Here is an 18,301-nt window from a genome sequence, read left to right on the forward strand (position 1 = left end):
TATAAACAACTTTAAATTTGTGAAATTTGGCTAGTAAAGACGAGATTTATCTCTAATTATAATCTTTTAAGTTAGTTTAGCTTGCTATTATTTCGATTGAAAAACCCCAAAGCCTTTTAATGAATATAGTTTTTGTCTCCATAAAAGTCGCTTAACTGTCCTTGTCATTTTTTGGTCTTTGGCTCGTTTTGACATTTTGTAAACATGACTTCAGCGAATTGTTGTTTTGTTCTATCAATTAATGATACTATCTACTGTTAGTCTTGTCATTGTCATGAAGTTATAATAATAAAAGAAGTGCAGAGGAAATGCCAGAAATGTCCTCTGATACGGAACGTCAACGGTCTGGAATAAGTATGGTTTCGACGAAGACCCAAATTTAATGTACAAAAAAAAAAATGAACATGTACAAGGCAACAAAACCAGTTTGAATATTGTAAATAAAGGTTATCTTAAATATTGTCCGGTTTAGAGAAAGTTAAAATAACTTATTGTATATTCATTGAAATTGAAATTACAAAATCACAGGAACAATATCCATAATATAATTTAAAATCATAAAGGTAAGTACCACCACCTCTTTGCACAAATATACTGATACTTTTTTTTTTACAGTAGTCAATTTAAATGGCCCACTCATTTGACAACATGGCCCATTATTTTTTAAAATGGCCCATTGAATTTATTTTTGGGGGGCCCTGGGCCCATAGTGAAAAAATCCTTCCAGATCACTGAAAATGCAGCTGTTAAATTTTTGTACAGTTTTAAGAGTCTAGCAAGTTTGTAGGTCACTTTCACTAAATCAAATTTGTCAATATGTAACTAACTCGAGCTCTTATAAGTCATGTTGCTACATGCATGTATACAGCTGTTGTTTTTTTTATTAGTTTATTCCTTGATATTCTCTGTAAAGTTTTGTATTTTCTCAATAGACATTTATTTTTATATAATGGCCAATAACCCTATCACTTTCTAAAATAAAACCCATCAAATTCTGTTCTTACTGGTCAAAAAAAGTTATGATCAAGAATATATCCTGCATGATGGAAAATGGCAGATCTGAATAAAAGTTCCTATAAATAAATCATTCCATGAAACTTGAGCCTATTCCACACACAATAACAAGGCTTTTAATTATGTATTTCACTTACAAATTAACAATTAAAGCGGCATTCAAAAATGCATTCCTTTCACAATAAAAGGGGTATTAAAACATGTTCCACTCAACAAACAAGTATTGAAAACTTGCTCATGTACATTCAAACATATTCCTTAGGCCTCAGTCAGGGTTGGAAAAAACCTGGGTTTTATGAGTATTGCCAAGCCCAGTGGTAAATACTGGGAAAACATGGGTTTTACTGGATAATACTGGGCAATATTGGGTAATATAAGATACTGGCCTGAATTTTAAAGAGGATTCAGTAATCAAACACAAATGCAATACATTTTAGATATTTATAAACATATTTTTTATTTTAAAAAAAGGTTTACTTGTTTGAGACACTTTAAATACATACATGTACAAGTGTATACATTTGAGAAAGTATTATTCTAGCGACTCTGAGAAGTGTACATGAAGACACATTAAAAAATAGCAATGGAAAGAGTTTTTCTCAATAATTCTCCTAAAAATCTATAAAATCACCCTTCAGTCTAGATTGGTTAAACTGTTTTAACAGACTCTCTTTAGAGAGGTCTTATTCTTACTACTATATGTAGCACATTCTTTTCCCAATCCAAAATATACTCAAAAGTTGAAGTCAAACAATGGAACTAAAGCTTAAGAAATTTGAAATAAAACATACAAATATGTAAAGAATGGGGTGTTACCTTCATGTCTTTGGTAACTCATTAACTTGTTTTTTTATTTTAATCATATTGTAACTGAATAAAGACCAAACACATGTGAAGATTTGTTAGTTGTGACAATTTAATTTGCGCTAATATTTGGACAAAATAAGAGCTTTATTGCCCTTCTCCTTCACCTACTATTTAAAACAATTAGAAGAATACATACTGATAGTGATAATGATTATTACATGTTCACACACAGATTATCAAATAATGCATACCATATGTAAATGTATTTATCTTAATTTTGATGAGTTATGAAAACTGACAAACCTATTTATTTTCAGTCGAGAGAAGAGGATTGGAATAGAGACGGTAAAGCTGATGGATTAGATTTACATTTAGAAATGCCACTTCAGGACATGGAAAAGGTCACCGGAGTGAAACTGATTCTTATTTTCCAATACAAGTTATTTGTAAGTTCCCAGAGGAATATAGCATTGTTTAGGTTTCTGTAAATTATTAATCAAGACAAGATTTTTAACTATGGATCTACTTTTAATAAGCCATATAATTTAAAAGCTTGCATGGCCATTTTGAGCTTTTTGGCATCTCATTGAGATTGCGTCCAGAGTAGTTATGTTAGGTAGAATCGTCCTCTGAAACCAGTTGGCAAATTAGGGTTCCACTAGCTTCGTCAACATCATCTTAATACTGGTTACTTTTAATGTTCTTTACCTGTCAGAATGACCAAAATGGCAGCTTTTTCTCAAAGTTCAGCACAGTGGTAAAATCAACAAATTTTAAAAAAGCCTTTAAAAACTAATTTGTATCAAGCTGAAAATATATGATACATACAAAATTTTCATTAGACAAAAAGCAATGAAATTGTTAATAAGTTACAGGTTATGTAAAAAACATTTCATGAGTTTTTGTAATGGAGGTGTTCTTTATATTTGATAGTAAGCGAAAAAAAATACCCATTAATGGATAAAGACTGGAACAGGAGAGATGATTGCTGTTGACTTTCTGTTAACCTTATTATGTAAATTGGACTTTCATTTTTAAAAGAGACAGACTTTTCACTTTTACTTTATGATATACAATTATGGCCCACTCAGGAGGTGTATATCCAAAATTGTCTACCTAAGTAAGGGTTATTCCAAGAGAGCTGTGTTTGATCTTGTGGAATTCTAGATTTAAAATGCTGATAACATTTATAAAAAATGCATTGGGTCCTCTTAATCCACTAGATCTTTAACTTTGAAATCCAACTCAGTGATTTTGAGTTAACACTTGGCAAGACATTTTTAGGTACTTTGGTATGTAATAAAAGGATAAAATGCAAATACTTAAAACACCTTAAATCTATAAGTATTACAAATATTGAGCTGTATATCAACATATTTATCAAATCAAGAAAAAATATATGTTTTGCTCAAATAAAAAAAAGAAAGAATGCATATTTTATTTCTTCAAAAACTTGTTATACTGTATCACAAATAAATTACAGTCAAACCTGAGTTAACTGGACCCTGAATAAACCAGTTTCCTGTCCATTCAAGCCAAAAATAAAATTCCAATTTTTTTCCCTTTAAAGTCTTTGTTAAAATACCCTTTGTAGACCCGACCCTGTGTTTTCCGAATTCTGGTCTTATGATGCAGTCCCAATATATAAATACTCTTAATTACATCAATTATTACCTGTCAAATCCGGTTTGTCTGATTAATTTCAAATCATTGATACTCAATCAAAACATATTTGTTTATACAATATGGCTTTTCAAGATAACAATTAGCCAGGTTCTACAATCTTACGGTGGTGAGCTGTATTAATCATTAAAACACAATAAACATGTTCATTAAACTAAAAGACATGCCAAATATATCTCAGATTGAACTAATGTTGTAACTTGGATATATATTTTAAAATAGGGGAGTAAGAAATTGACATTGTGTTTTCAAAATCCTGTGTTCCCTGTTGTGAACCCCTAAACCAATGACCCTGATAATGGAGAACACCTAGATGACAACAATCAATGGGCATTGAACATTGAACTACTGAATAACAATGTTTCAATCGTGATGAAATTTCGTTTGATAATACCTTTGCTTTTTAATCAGCCATACCAACGTTGGAAATTAACGATCATGGAAGTAAAACAAAACTCTTGTGTCTCAATCCAAACAATGCATAATGATGCAAATGAAAACATTGAAAAAAAAATTACATGAATTTGATAAGATGGAGACTGATGCTACTCAGGTCTATTTCACATATGAGGATATGTAAAACACGGTTAAAATTAAAAAAAATAATTCGAGGAATAACCAGTCTCTTAAATTTCTATAGATAATGAATATGAAGATTTAAAACAACAATCATACGAAGTTGTTACGTTATTGCATTCTGCAATTTAATTTATCAGTTTTTTACACACCGATAGAACTTTAACATGCAATATATCGGACTTAGCAAGTCAATTACTTCTGGTAAAAATGGAAACCTGAATAAACCAGCTCACTGTCCAAACCGGCCGTTTTTTATAGTCCTGTAGCAGCCGGTTTATACAGGTTTTACTGTAACTATATTTTTAAATGATATGTTTATACAGTTTTCCTTAGGATAACTTTTTATTTTAACTGCAAAGTAGGAGTGAATGTCAGTGATGCAGCAACTCAACAACACAAATTAACCAAATAGGCATGTAAATACAACATCTTTATATTGGATAAACAAATGTTTTATTTTTCAGAGGTATTCCACTTTCACCATGGAATGCATGGCATATATAAATCATGATTCTGCCAAAGCTGGATCTAAATATGAAGTTTTTGGAGATCTAAAAATGAGTCAAAGAACACCATTAGCTCACAGAGGAACTGATGACAGATTTGATGTAGGTTTTCTGTATAATATCATTTTTATATCAGATTTAAAATGTGTAAATGTAGAGGCTTTACCTTACTCTATCACTTTATAAGGTTTATTTTAAAACCAGAATAGCAGGGCTTTCCATTGAAATGGAAGTAGAAGGCTGAATTAAAATTATAGGCGGCTATAACATGTGTTCGGCGAAGCCGGACGCCACCAAGCTGTAAGCTTGGTGCCTTACGGCAGGGGGTCTGCCGCTCAAGGCCCCCAGAAGCTCTGGCATAAATAGAGCAAAATCCTGCATTCTCGCAATCTCCTGGCAACTTATTTAATCTTTCAAATGACCATTTTTATACGACCGCAAAATTTGAAAAATTTTCGTCGTATATTGCTATCACGTTGGCGTCGTCGTCGTCGTCGTCCGAATACTTTTAGTTTTCGCACTCTAACTTTAGTAAAAGTGAATAGAAATCTATGAAATTTTAACACAAGGTTTATGACCACAAAAGGAAGGTTGGGATTGATTTTGGGAGTTTTAGTCCCAACATTTTAGGAATTAGGGGCCAAAAAGGGCCCAAATAAGCATTTTCTTGGTTTTCGCACTATAACTTTAGTTTAAGTAAATAGAAATCTATGAAATTTTGACATAAGGTTTATGACCACAAAAGAAAGGTTTGGATTGATTTTGGGAGTTTTGGTTCCAACAGTTTAGGAATTAGGGGCCAAAAAAGGGCCCAAATAAGCATTATTCTTGGTTTTCGCACAATAACTTTAGTTTAAGTAAATAGAAATCAATGAAATTTTAACACAAGGTTTATGACCACAAAAGGAAGGTTGGGATTGATTTTTGGAGTTGAGGTCACAACAGTTTATGAACTAGGGGCCAAAAAGGGGCCCAAATAAGCATTATTTTTGGTTTTTGCACCATAACTTTAGTATAAGTAAATAGAAATCTATGAAATTTAAACACAAGGTTTATGACCATAAAAGGAAGGTTGGGTTTGATTTTGGGAGTTTTGGTCCTTACAGTTAAGGAATAAGGGGCCCAAAGGGTCCAAAATTGAACTTTGTGTGATTTCATCAAAAATTGAATAATTGGGGTTCTTTGATATGCCGAATCTAACTATGTATGTAGATTCTTAAATTTTGGTCCCGTTTTCAAATTGGTCTACATTAAGATCCAAAGGGTCCAAAATTAAACTTAGTTTGATTTTAACAAAAATTGAATCCTTGGGGTTCTTTGATATGCTGAATTTAAAAATGTACTTAGATTTTTAATTATTGGCCTAGTTTTCAAGTTGGTCCAAATGGGGGTCCAAAATTAAACTCTGTTTGATTTCATCAAAAATTGAATAAATGGGTTCTTTGATATGCCAAATCTAACTGTGTATGTAGATTCTTAATTTTTGGTCCAGTTTTCAAATTGGTCTACATTAAGGTCCAAAGGGTCCAAAATTAAACTAAGTTTGATTTTAACAAAAATTAAATTCTTGGGCTTATTTGATATGCTTTATCTAAATATGTACTTTGATTTTTGATTATGGGCCCAGTTTTCAAGTTGGTCCAAATCAGGATTCCATATCAAGTATTGTGCAATAGCAAGAAATTTTCAATTGCACAGTATTGCACAATAGCAAGAAATATCTAATTGCACAATATTGTGCAATAGCAATTAATTTTCAATTGGAGTTATCTTTCTTTGTATAGAATAGTAGTTGATAATATATGTTGGAAATTTGCCAGACATGACTATGATGTCATTTTCTATTTTTATTTGCCAATAACTTTATGTAAATAACTTCATTGGAAATTTGCCAATATAAAATGTTGCTGATGAAGCTGTTTTTCCTTATCTTATCTAAAATGTTTTTAGATAATGTATGTTGGACATTTGCCAGACATGGCTATGATGTCATTTTCTATTTTTATTTGCCAATAACTTTATGTAAATAACTTCATTGGAAATTTGCCAATATAAAATGTTGCTGATGAAGTTTTTTTTATTGTTTTATACAACAAACAATGTATATTCACTTTTACTACCAACCAATCTTTACCATTCAGTGATAACAAGCACTTTATTTTACATTTTAATATTTTATGATGTATTTAAAAGAGTAGTTATTGTTGCAAACTCCATTAGAAATTTGACTTGATATCAGTTTTGGAAAAAAGGGAAACGGGGATGTGAAAAAAGGGGGGGGGGGGGGTAAATTTTTCTCATTTCAGATTTCATAAATAAAAAGAAAATTTCTTCAAAAATTTTTTTGAGAGGATTAATATTCAACAGCATAGTGAATTGCTAAAAGGCAAAAACAAACTTTTAAGTTCATTAGACCACATTCATTCTGTGTCAGAAACCTATGCTGTGTCAACTATTTAATTTTAGATTTAAAAAGTTTGAAGAAGAAATCTTTAATTGTAAAATTTGTAAAATCTTGACATTTGTTTTGTGTAAAAAACTCCATGTAATGTCAAAAATTTGATCACAATCCAAATTCAGAGCTGTATCACGCTTGAATGTTTTGTCCATACTTGCCCCAACTGTTCAGGGTTCGACCTCTGCGGTCGTATAAAGCTGCGCCCTGCGGAGCACCTGGTTTATGTATGAAATTAAAGAAAGAAAAAAAAAAACTCAAAGAAATTTCATTTTTTTTTATGTCAGTTTTTTATTTTCATTACCTTATGCTTAAAATTCATTTACTTTTAAAGGAGTTTTATTTAAATAATCATCCGGTTTGTTAGAAAACTTGATCGATTTATTTTGCATAACTACGTGCATTTGTTAACAAATGACCCCCCTTTTCTCTCTAAAGACTGTTACGCGTATTTAAATCATACAATTATTTCTCAAGCATTGACAGAAAATTGATATATCCTCTGATTTTCTATTTTTTGGGGAAAATGTTCAATAAGTCGGATACATAAATCATTTGGAAATGTTATTTATTTGAGGTCGAGTCGACAATATTCTACTTTCGTTTTTGACCTTGATTCTCTGAACACCACGTGGGCTTTGAAAAATGAACTTCAAAAGATACTGTTTTCCAGATTCTGAACAATATGATCTACTACACTTTCTTTAATTTGACTAATATTATTCCGTAACATAAGATTGTCATCCTATCTGATTGTCTTCACGTTTTAAAAGCCAAAAAAAGCCAACGAGTTAATGACCATCGGAACGTCTCTATTGTTATCGTTCAATGACCACCGGAACGTCTCTCTTGTTATCTTTGAAAAGAAACGATGCATTCTGACTTTAAATAGACAACCAATCAGTGACCTGAATTCATGTGAACTATATTTAGCCCAAGGTAAACATTGACTTTTCCTTCTTGTTTATCGTGACCGCGACTTTGCGACAATATACGTCTCTCGGCTGCCTGTAAACATTTGAAAAAGATATTTTTTTCTTTTTGAATTTATATTTTTGGCAGTGAAGTAGCCGGCACTTGAAGCCACCGTAAGCGGCGGATTTCTGCCGGCTACCGGCTTCAATGGAAAGCCCTGGAATAGTTAATTTCCAAGGAGGATCTTAATAGCTCTTTAGGTTATTTCTTAACATTACAGACTCATTACCAGCATAAATTGAAATAAACAGAGCAGGGATGGGGTAATTGAAAATGTAATGATAATTAAGTGTAATGCATTACAATTTTCCATGTAATTGAATGTAATGTGTAATTGAGCATTTTTTTAATTACATGTAATGGTAATTTAATTAATTACATTGAAATAAGCATGTAATGCTCAATTACTTTTGAATTACATTTCAATTACATGTACATATACTTTTATGGTGTTAAAGATAAGGATTTGTGTTTAATAATATATTATAAAATAATACTTGTTTTTCAAAATATTGACATTACATACTTTATCATGTTTATTAATATATGAAGTCTATAATTTATACTGAAGTTACAATGTATATTAATATTCATTTGAGCTACAGATGTTTTTTTAATAATTATTATTTAAGGTGGTACCTAACACTACAGGGAGATAACTCTGTAAAGTCAGCTAAACGTTTTAATTACGTTGTGTTGTAAAAGGAATAATTAAGCTTCTCATTGATCAAAATTGGTGTTTGTCAAATTGCTATATAACCAGTGTAGTTTTTCTGACAAAACGGTTGGTTCAAATTTTTTTTAATTTTTATCTTTTTGTCAAAGAGTCAAAGTTAATACTTTGTCAAAATTTTATGAAAATTAAACGAGCCAAATTAATTTTAGTGAAAGTGTTGGGTACCACCTTAATTATAAATTAAAAAAATGTGAGAATCATATATTACTTAGTGTTCAGTTTTTAAGAAAGATCTTTTAATTAAATAGATTGATAAGTAATTAATCACCTTGTTAAACAAAAAACAAAAAAAAAGTATCACTGTGAAAAATCTTTCTTAGACAGTTCATTTAGAATTTAAAATCACTGCACACAATCATTTTGTCAATTAGTATACACAAAAGGAGTATAGAAATAAAAACTAACAGCTGTAAAAACAAACAGCAATTAATCAGATTAAAATGTCCAGGGGCAATGCCACTGTTACATGTATTTTTATTTAATTAGAAAAATATTGCTAATATTTAGACATTATACATGACTTATTTGTACTAAAAAGTATTTTCAATATTGTGACAAGCACACTTTTTGATTTTTTTAATGTAAAAACAAATATTGATGATTTATGTATAATATCTTTATTTATATTATGTTTAATTTAAATGACTTCATTTCTGAGATGTCAAAATACCCCTTGATGTATTAGCAAGTTAATAGGAACCAATTCCTACTCCTTTCAATATGATGATCTTTTGATCATAGAACTTCCATGTTCTGATCAAGCAATATCTGCCACATTAGCACCTGTCGAAAAGCTATTTAGAGTTGATGTCAAAGTGTTCAGACCAGAGAGATTCCGACTAAATGACAAAAAGTTAAAATAGCTAATGATTATCAAATGCAATGCTTCAACTATGCTTACATGAATATTTTACACATGCATTATTTATACATGTATAATATTGTTAAAAAATACCATGATGAAATGTAATGTGTAATTTAATTAATTACTTTACTAAAGTAATTGTAATTTAATTAATTACATTTCAAAAACAGTGTAATGTGTAATTGATGTAATTGATCATTTTTGCAATGTAATGTGTAATTTAATTAATTACATTCCAATGTAATTGACAACCAAGTCTGAAACAGAGATATGGTTTTGCAACAGTAAAAAAAGAAAGCCCACATTTAGAAATATGACAGGTGGCTGAAAAATGTAACCACTGTATTTCAGAATCATTTCTTGGCCCAGTTGAAGGTTGTGAAAACACTGCAATCAAATTTAAAATACTTAAAAGCTGCATTTTGGTGATGGATCTCATTCGTCATTCTGATCTGCTATACTGGATGCTGAGTTTCTTCATAAACCACACAAACCACATGGCACAGTGTGACAGTACAAGAAGTGTAATAAGGGAACTTTTGTGATTTTACTTTTTCATAGTGAGACACATAATTGTCATTAGCCTGACACTCCCAGCAGTGTAACAAGGAAATGACACTAGCTTTTCGATAAAATAATTTCTTTCAGATAAACTTTAAATACCTTATTTAGTCTCAAAAACATGTTTTAAGGTAATATAACCTCATTAGCCTGTAATAAATATAATTTTCAACCTGGTAGATTTATAATGAAAGTATGAGTGAATACATTTTAATAACTGACTAAGTGTTAATGTGATTTTATTACAATAAAACTTAATCTTTTAGGACTTGAGATTAAACAAAAATTTATTACAAAAAAAATGTAGCAATGTGATATGTGTGCACGTGCCAAATTAATAATAAAATACACTTTTTTTCAGACTCCAGTTGTTAATTCTACAAGTGTTTATGCTAAAGATTATGAATTTTCCAAAATATTTAAAGAATACACAGCAAGGAATGGTAAATATTAGCATTTTGCAAAATGGAACATAATATTAAGCACAAAAGTTCAAGATTTTAATAGTTTCAGAATATAAAAAAAGTTTATTATTTTTGTCAAGCCTGTTGCAGAAAGCTCGACATATGGATAGTGATCAGACAGCGGCAACGGCGTTAGCTAACTTCTTCAAAGCTTTATATTTTAGTAGGTGGAAGACCTGGATGTTTCATACTTTGTATATGGATGCCTCATGTTATGAAGTTTTTGTCAGTCACATGTCCAATGGCCTTGACCTCATTTTCATGGTTCAGTGACACTTGAAAAAAAGTTACGATTTTTTGTAATGTTAAATTCTCTCTTATTATAAGTAATAGGATAACTATATTTGGTATGTGCGTACCTTGCAAGGTCCTCATGCCCTTTAGACAGTTTTCACTTGACCTCGACCTCATTTCATGGATCAGTGAACAAGGTTAAGTTTTGGTGGTCAAGTCCATATCTCAGATACTATAAGCAATAGGTCTAGTATATTCAGTGTATGGAAGGACTGTGAGGTGTACATGTCCAACTGGCAGGCAGGGTTTCCCCTGGGTCAAATATTTTTTCGCCACTTCTTATGCCAAAAAAATATATTTTTCGCCACTTTATTATTTTTTTCGCCAAGTAACATAAATATATTTTTCATTTAAAATTTACCTTTTTTCTAATCCCTCCCCCCCCATTTCCCTTAAATAAGATGATTTTGCCCCATTGTGTCTATGATTATTCTCTCAAACTTATTTTAGAGTCTTCATTTTAATGAATAAACATTTACTTTAAAACAACAGAATTTTTTTTAACTTAAAGAAAAATATTCATAGTATTTTAAACAACTTTTCTAAATGAGGGGGCCACTATACTTTTGATAATAAAGAAGATATAAGTCCTGGAATATAACAAAATTAATGGACATGTTTTCATCATATAATACATTTTTGTACCAGTATAGTTCGTAGGGAAAGTTTCTTTAAAAGAAAAATACTGATCTGCCCTTTTGTACTACATGAAATTGATCCCTCATTTCATGTGTAGTCATTACATTTGTACATTGAAGGTTTACTCTCATTCGAGGGGTTGTTCCCAACCCATTTGATAGATTTCTTCATAATGACAGTTTTCTTTTCTTGACCATCGTAAATGAAAAAGTTGAGACGTAAAACTATGCTTGAAACACGTGTGTCACTCAAACGACTTTAAAGTAATCTCCCTTATCAATTACCTACATTAAAGTCAAAGGACAATTTTAAGTTATAAATCAGAGATTTTTCTTGCTTTTGAACATTTTTCGTCACAACAACAGCTTTCTTTTCTAAACTATCTTTAAAAGGAGAGGAGAGGTCAAAAATTTGCTTCAAACACGTAGGTCGCAAAGTGGTAAATAAATTCTGTATGTGACATTTAGCGGAAGCCATTTAACCGCATCATTTTGTCAAACAATTCAATCAACACCCATATTAATTGGTCCTTTGTTGTCGATAGCTATAAAATGCAATTAGCTGATAATTGAATTTCTGTCCAAATCTTAATGAGGTCAAGGTGAATTCCGAGTATGGTCTGATCGGGTAAAGTCCGAGAAACTCGAAAAAAGTAAATAAACAAGATGGATGAAAATAAATCGTTATATATATTTCTTTCACCAAATTCTTTCGCAAATGACAAATTTTTATCACCACACTCATTATTTTTTCGCAAGGAAACTGTCATCTGACCTTGACCCTATTTTCATGGTTCAGTGGTTATAGTTAAGTTTTTGTGTTTTGGTCTGTTTTTCTTACACTGTATGCAATAAGTCTACTATATTTGGTGTATGGAATGATTGTAAGGTGTCCATGTCTAGCTGGCAGGTGTCATCTGACCTTGACCTCATTTTCATGGTTCAGTGGTCAAGGTTAAGTTTTTGAGATTTGGTCTTTTTTTCTAAAACTATATGCAATAGGTCAACTATATTTTGTGTATGGAAATATTTTATGATCTATATGTCAGTCCCACAGGTTTTATTTGACCTTGACCTCATTTTCATGGTTCATTGCTCAGTGTTTAGTTTTTGTGTTTTGGTTTGTTTTTCTTAAACTATTGGCAATAGGTCAACTATATTTGTTTGCTGTACATTCCTGCCTGGCGTGGTTCATCTTGTTTAATGTAAAATTTATGTGACATTTGTATTAAAGCTTTATATTTTGGACTATCAACATAATATCAATGATTAGTAAAGAAGGCGAGATATTTTAGCGTGTGCACTCTTGTTATTTTGAGTTTTATATTATGCAGAACAAACAATCATTGTTTGTAATCAGCAGCAGGGATCAAAGTAAAACTGAAAAAAAATGATTCCTAACTACAAACAGGGCCGTAACTACATGAGGCAGGGGAGACAAGTGCCTCCCCTGAATTTTCTACACCAAATTTTTTTTTGAAGTACTAAAATGAAATATTTACAATATGTACATGAAGAACTTGAACTTATATTATAAACAATAAAAGTTTAAGTTATAACAGTGTTATCATGATACGTGATATATGTCATTTTCCGGATTTTTCATTGAAAGTGAACCATTTCAGTATTTGTTTTTTTTTGTGTGTGGCCGTCCGTTAAGCTGGTTATCAGCTGACTGCTACACTTTGTTTATAGAGTTTGGGTGTAGCGTAATACAAGCGGATTCCAGTTTAGCCGTCCGTCTGTTATTCAAACACATATGAAACTTTGCTTTCGACAATTTTGAATAAAAGTTAACTATTTACACTTATTTACGGGCTCAGTGAAGCAGAGGAAGTTCCCTTTGTATTGTGAATCTTTTATGATATTAAAAATTTGTTACCGGCTGAATCAGCTGTCATTTTTTTAAACGCGTCTCCAGATCGTCGAGAACATTATGGTCAATGCCTGAGTAGTTAAAAACTCCCAATCGTTGTAGCAGGGACTTTCTATACTAAGTTCATTTTAGTATTGAAAGTCCCTGGTTGTAGTTATACACATGTCTGTTCAGCTTTCAACAATATTGAAATTCAAGGTCCTCTATAAAAAAAAAATATCTTGCGATCTCTGATCTTGCTTTTTTTTTTTTTTTACCCTACCAGTTTGATTTATAACAAAAATATCTTTAAATACAGATAATAATTGTTTGAAAAAAAATGCTTCCAGGATCCAGCAATACTGATGTTTTTTAATCTTAACGTAAGGAAAACGGGTTATTTTTAGTCATATTGGGAAAAAAAATCCTCGTTTTCAATGTATTTAGTCACGGTTAATAATTATAGGTCAAAGTACGGCATTCAAGACAGAGCCTTGGCTCAACCGAACAGCAATCTCAGCTTGTTTTTTGCAAAAAAATCTCTTCAGCCAGGTTCAGGCAATACTGATGTTTCTTAAAGTAAGGAAATCGAAGGAAAACTGGTCATTTTTAGCCATTTTACTGAGAGAATAAAATCGGCAGGGGCTATCTTGGGGGCCTCAATCGGCTGTCCCCAAACCCTGCCTCCCCTGAATTCGAACCCTAGTTACGGCCCTGACAAACTTAGAAATTGACTGGTTTTACACTATTCTGGCACAAAGAGCCAAGTGAACTTTTCTCATCACTTGGCGTCCCTTGTTGTCATTCGCTAGCTTTAAAGAGTCTTCTCTAAAAATACTTGGCCAAATTTAACAAAACTTGGCAATGATCATCATGGTGATATTTAGTTTTAAAGTGTGTTCAATAACACCACTTGTCAACCACAACATGGCAGACATGGCTAAAAATAGAATATGCAATGAAGGGGTAAAATGAAAGTTTTGTCTATTATCTTGAAAACCACTATAAATAGAGAAAAAAAATGATATAGGAAAAATGTTCACAATGTTGAGATATACCTATTGTCATTTACCTCATAACCTGCAGAACATTTCTTATAGGAGTTATTGCCCTTAAGTGATGAATTTTACTCTTTTTTCATTTTCGTCTTTATTATCTTGCAAACTATATAATACATTTTTGTATATATAGGGTGAAACTAAAGCAGCAAAAATTATCAACTAGACAAGATCTACAAATAAAATTAACATGGCATTAATTGTCAGACAACTACTTAATAAAGTTTTTTCCATTTTATGGCATTTTTGCCTAATATCTTAAAAACTATAATATATTGTAGATAGATAGAAAGAAACTTAAATAAGCAAACATGATCAGCAAGACAAGTTCTTGGATACTGTAAATTCAGAAATTATTGCAATGTTTTTATTATTGCGAAAAATGCAACAGTGTTATAATACATGCAGCAATAATTTCAACTCGATTTTGAAATTATTTATATGAATGAAACAGGATTTTTCTCAATATTGCACAAATTAAAATTGCATTTTAGTCAAAAATGACAAAATCGAAAGACAATAAATGCAGGCAATAATTTCTGAATTTTACAGTAAGTCAATGAGGCTGAAATTGTCTCTGACTACTTCAAATTGGAGTTATTGCTCTTTAATGACAATTTTACCCATTTTTGCTCTTGTTTGTTACCTGTTGTTGAGCTAAAGTTATAATTTGCCTTGTCTCTTCCAAATTTATTGACATTTTTTCAGTAACAACATATCTGCAGGCTCCATACACATCTTGGATTACAGGACGAGGTGCTGGCCAACCCTTTGTCATCAGTGCCAATATTACTTATCCAGAAGAGAGATATCTGTATCCTTTTATTTATTTACAAATTATTATACATTCTTTTCCCATTTACTATAGTGGTGAAACATTTATTTCTATGTGGTCCTTATCTGCTGCTAGCAGGAAAGAAGTGGAGACAATTCCCCTGCTTCTGTTTATTTACCTTAATCTATTTTCACTGGGTAACTTTAAAAGGCATTCATTAGCTGCAAAGATTACAAAAAATCTAAATATATAATTTCATTGTTTCAATCATTTATAAAAGTGGAAATGTGAAATTACATTTCGCTATTAAAAATCTATTTGGTTCAATTTTGTCAAAATAAGCTGAAAATGTTGATGGTTTATTGACTTCACTTTGTTGCAAGTCAATAATTCAACTCCTTTGAATTTGTTTTCAGTCAACCAGAACCAGTCCTTACCAGTGTGCTCATTTGAAACGTAATATAGTTGAAAAACTGCATTGAAGGTACTACTGGTATGCCTACATTTCTTGGATCATTTGTTTGAACCATTTTAATCCTACCCGACAACCATCTAGGTCATTAATAACTGGCAAAATACTATTTTTTTGTTAGCAGGATAGTTCCAGCAAACTTTGCTATGACTTATGATTATATATTTTTTTTCTTAAAAAGGAAAACAACAACAAATCAAACACAGAATTTTTCTTTTATTTATAATCAGGTATTTAGAAAATTTGAATATCTCAATATCCGTTATCTGTGAGAGAGATGATCTATCTTAAAAGATTTGATACATAATACTCATTCATTTTTTCCAGAATATGCATCAAACAATTTCTCATAGATTTGGAGCACATTCATTCAGAAAGCAAAAACTAAATTAATCCATTGATTGTACTTTTAAACACATCAGCAGTATTGTGAATTACTATTGTTGTTTGTAATGTGTTATCCATTTAGATATTTGTTTTCCTTAACATGACAATAGGTACACAACAGGATTCTGGTATATGATAAAGTGGGGCTGGATCCAGTATGTCTCAGTTCTACTCATATTCCTCTTCCTCTTCGATAGAGTCAAAGTATTTATCTATCAAAACCAGCTGGTACAAACAATTGTTGAAACTCCTTTCCGCAAAGAGAAAATGCAGTGATGAATGTTTGACTTAGATTTAAAGACAATTTCGAGAATGGTAATAACTGAAAGGAAAAAATGATCTGGAAAATTCAATTTGTTTACAATTATGGTAGCAAGAAAATGCAGAATTGACTGGTGATTTTAGCTTTTACAACAATATCTATTCCAATGATGAGTGACTATTGAAATAAAAAACGTAAAGAATCAGAATAATTATTAAACATTTGGACTGTAGTTCATTCATCACACTGAATGATTTGAAAACTAAGGAGTTGACAAAACAGAAGACTGATGTCTTAGTTATACAGATTTTGTACGGTGCGCTTTGGAAATATGACCAAACAGTAATCTGTCAGCACAAAAGGAGCTATCAAGAAACTATTCAGCCTTGCAAAATCTATCCGATTTTATAATGAAAAAAACCTCTTTTTAATTAATTAATTAATTAGATTTAATTTAAAAAATTAATAGATGAAAATTAAGATTCACAAACTGTAAATGTGATTATTCAATACGAATGAATAATGAAGGAGGTTCATGATGAGTATGTTGGAAAGACATATTTATTGTTGGTCAGAAGTATTTTGCATTTTCTATGATATGATGATATGGTAATTTAATAAATGTTTAATCATGAAATCACTGATGGAATCAAAAGATTTCAAAGAAAAATGTAATAGTGATTGAAAGGCAAAAGTGATATTTTTATGTTCTGATGTATTTACTTTCTGGATGATAACTGGTGTTTTTTTTAGACTGTTCTAAGCATACGCTTTATAAGTACCATTGATGATATAATCTTAAGTTAATTTCAATTTTAGCATCTATTTCTGTTTGGGAATTATGCTTATGAAAATGGAAAAATCAGCAAAATCCTTTTTTTAACATTATAACAACGTTTGCTACTTTCTGCATATATCAATTACTTGATGTATATATATGGTATGTAATTTAGAATGTAGAGATATTATTTAAATCGGCTAGAGTTATTTTTCTTTTAACAATTTGCAGTCAAATAATAATAATATTAGTAAATGAGATTAGTGAAATCTATATGTTTATTTTAGATATTTTGACACAACTTTAAGTGTTACGTTTTGTTGTTAAATGTTACAAATATTAAATGAATATGTGATTTATTTATATTTGTAAAAAATAGAATGTTTGTGAAAAAAAAGAATGAAAATGTCAATGTATGTTTGTTAATGGTATGAAAAAATGAGTTTATAACATATTTGTACATAGAATCAGTAATTTATATTCATATTTTTACTAGTATTTTTGTAGGAAAGTAATAAAAATATATAAAACAAATTAATGATGTGCTTGTGTTAATGTAACAAAGGACATCTTTATTATTATATGATAATGAGTTCTTTGACCTATAATGGTTTACTTTAACGAATTGTGTCCTTGATGGGAGGTGTCTCATTGGCACTCATACCACATTATTTTATATCTAACACCTCAAACTTTGTTACATTATTTTTTGTTTGTTAAAGGTTTAGCAAAGTAGACATATGGAAATTGAATATGACAGGTGTAACATGTGTAGCTGGATCTACTTATCCTTTGAGAAATCCTTAGATTCCTCTCTTAGTTGCGGTTTGATGTTGCTAAGTTTTGTTTTTATGTTGTGTTATATTTACTGTTGTTTGTCTTTTTTGTCGAGCCTGTGGCTTTTGTTGCAGAAAGCTCCACATAGGGATAGTGATCTGGCGCAGCGGCGGCGTTAGCTCACTTCTTAAAAGCTTTATATTTTAGAAGTTGAAAGACCTGAATGCTTCATACTTTGTATATGGATGCCTCATGTTACGAAGTTTCCATCAGTCATATGTCCAATGTCCTTGACCTCTTTTTTATGGTTCAGTGACTACTTGAAAAAACAGGTAAGATTTTTTGTAATGTTAAATTCTC

General features: G+C 30.8%; 1 protein-coding gene across 1 annotated transcript in view; it reads left to right on the plus strand.

Annotated features, from left to right (window-relative positions):
• LOC139525451 (transmembrane protein 231-like) overlaps positions 1–17,698 on the plus strand; it is a 32,346-nt gene extending 14,648 nt beyond the window's left edge. The window contains exons 3-7 of the mRNA XM_071320795.1: positions 2,139–2,267; positions 4,548–4,691; positions 10,543–10,624; positions 15,199–15,304; positions 16,235–17,698. Coding sequence (XP_071176896.1) covers positions 2,139–2,267; positions 4,548–4,691; positions 10,543–10,624; positions 15,199–15,304; positions 16,235–16,400 — 627 coding nt within the window. The 3' untranslated portion in view covers positions 16,401–17,698. The remainder of the gene's footprint in view (positions 1–2,138; positions 2,268–4,547; positions 4,692–10,542; positions 10,625–15,198; positions 15,305–16,234) is intronic.
• Positions 17,699–18,301: the final 603 nt, after the last annotated feature.

This window comes from Mytilus edulis, chromosome 5 (assembly GCF_963676685.1).
Source record: "Mytilus edulis chromosome 5, xbMytEdul2.2, whole genome shotgun sequence".
Lineage (NCBI taxonomy): Eukaryota > Metazoa > Mollusca > Bivalvia > Mytilida > Mytilidae > Mytilus > Mytilus edulis.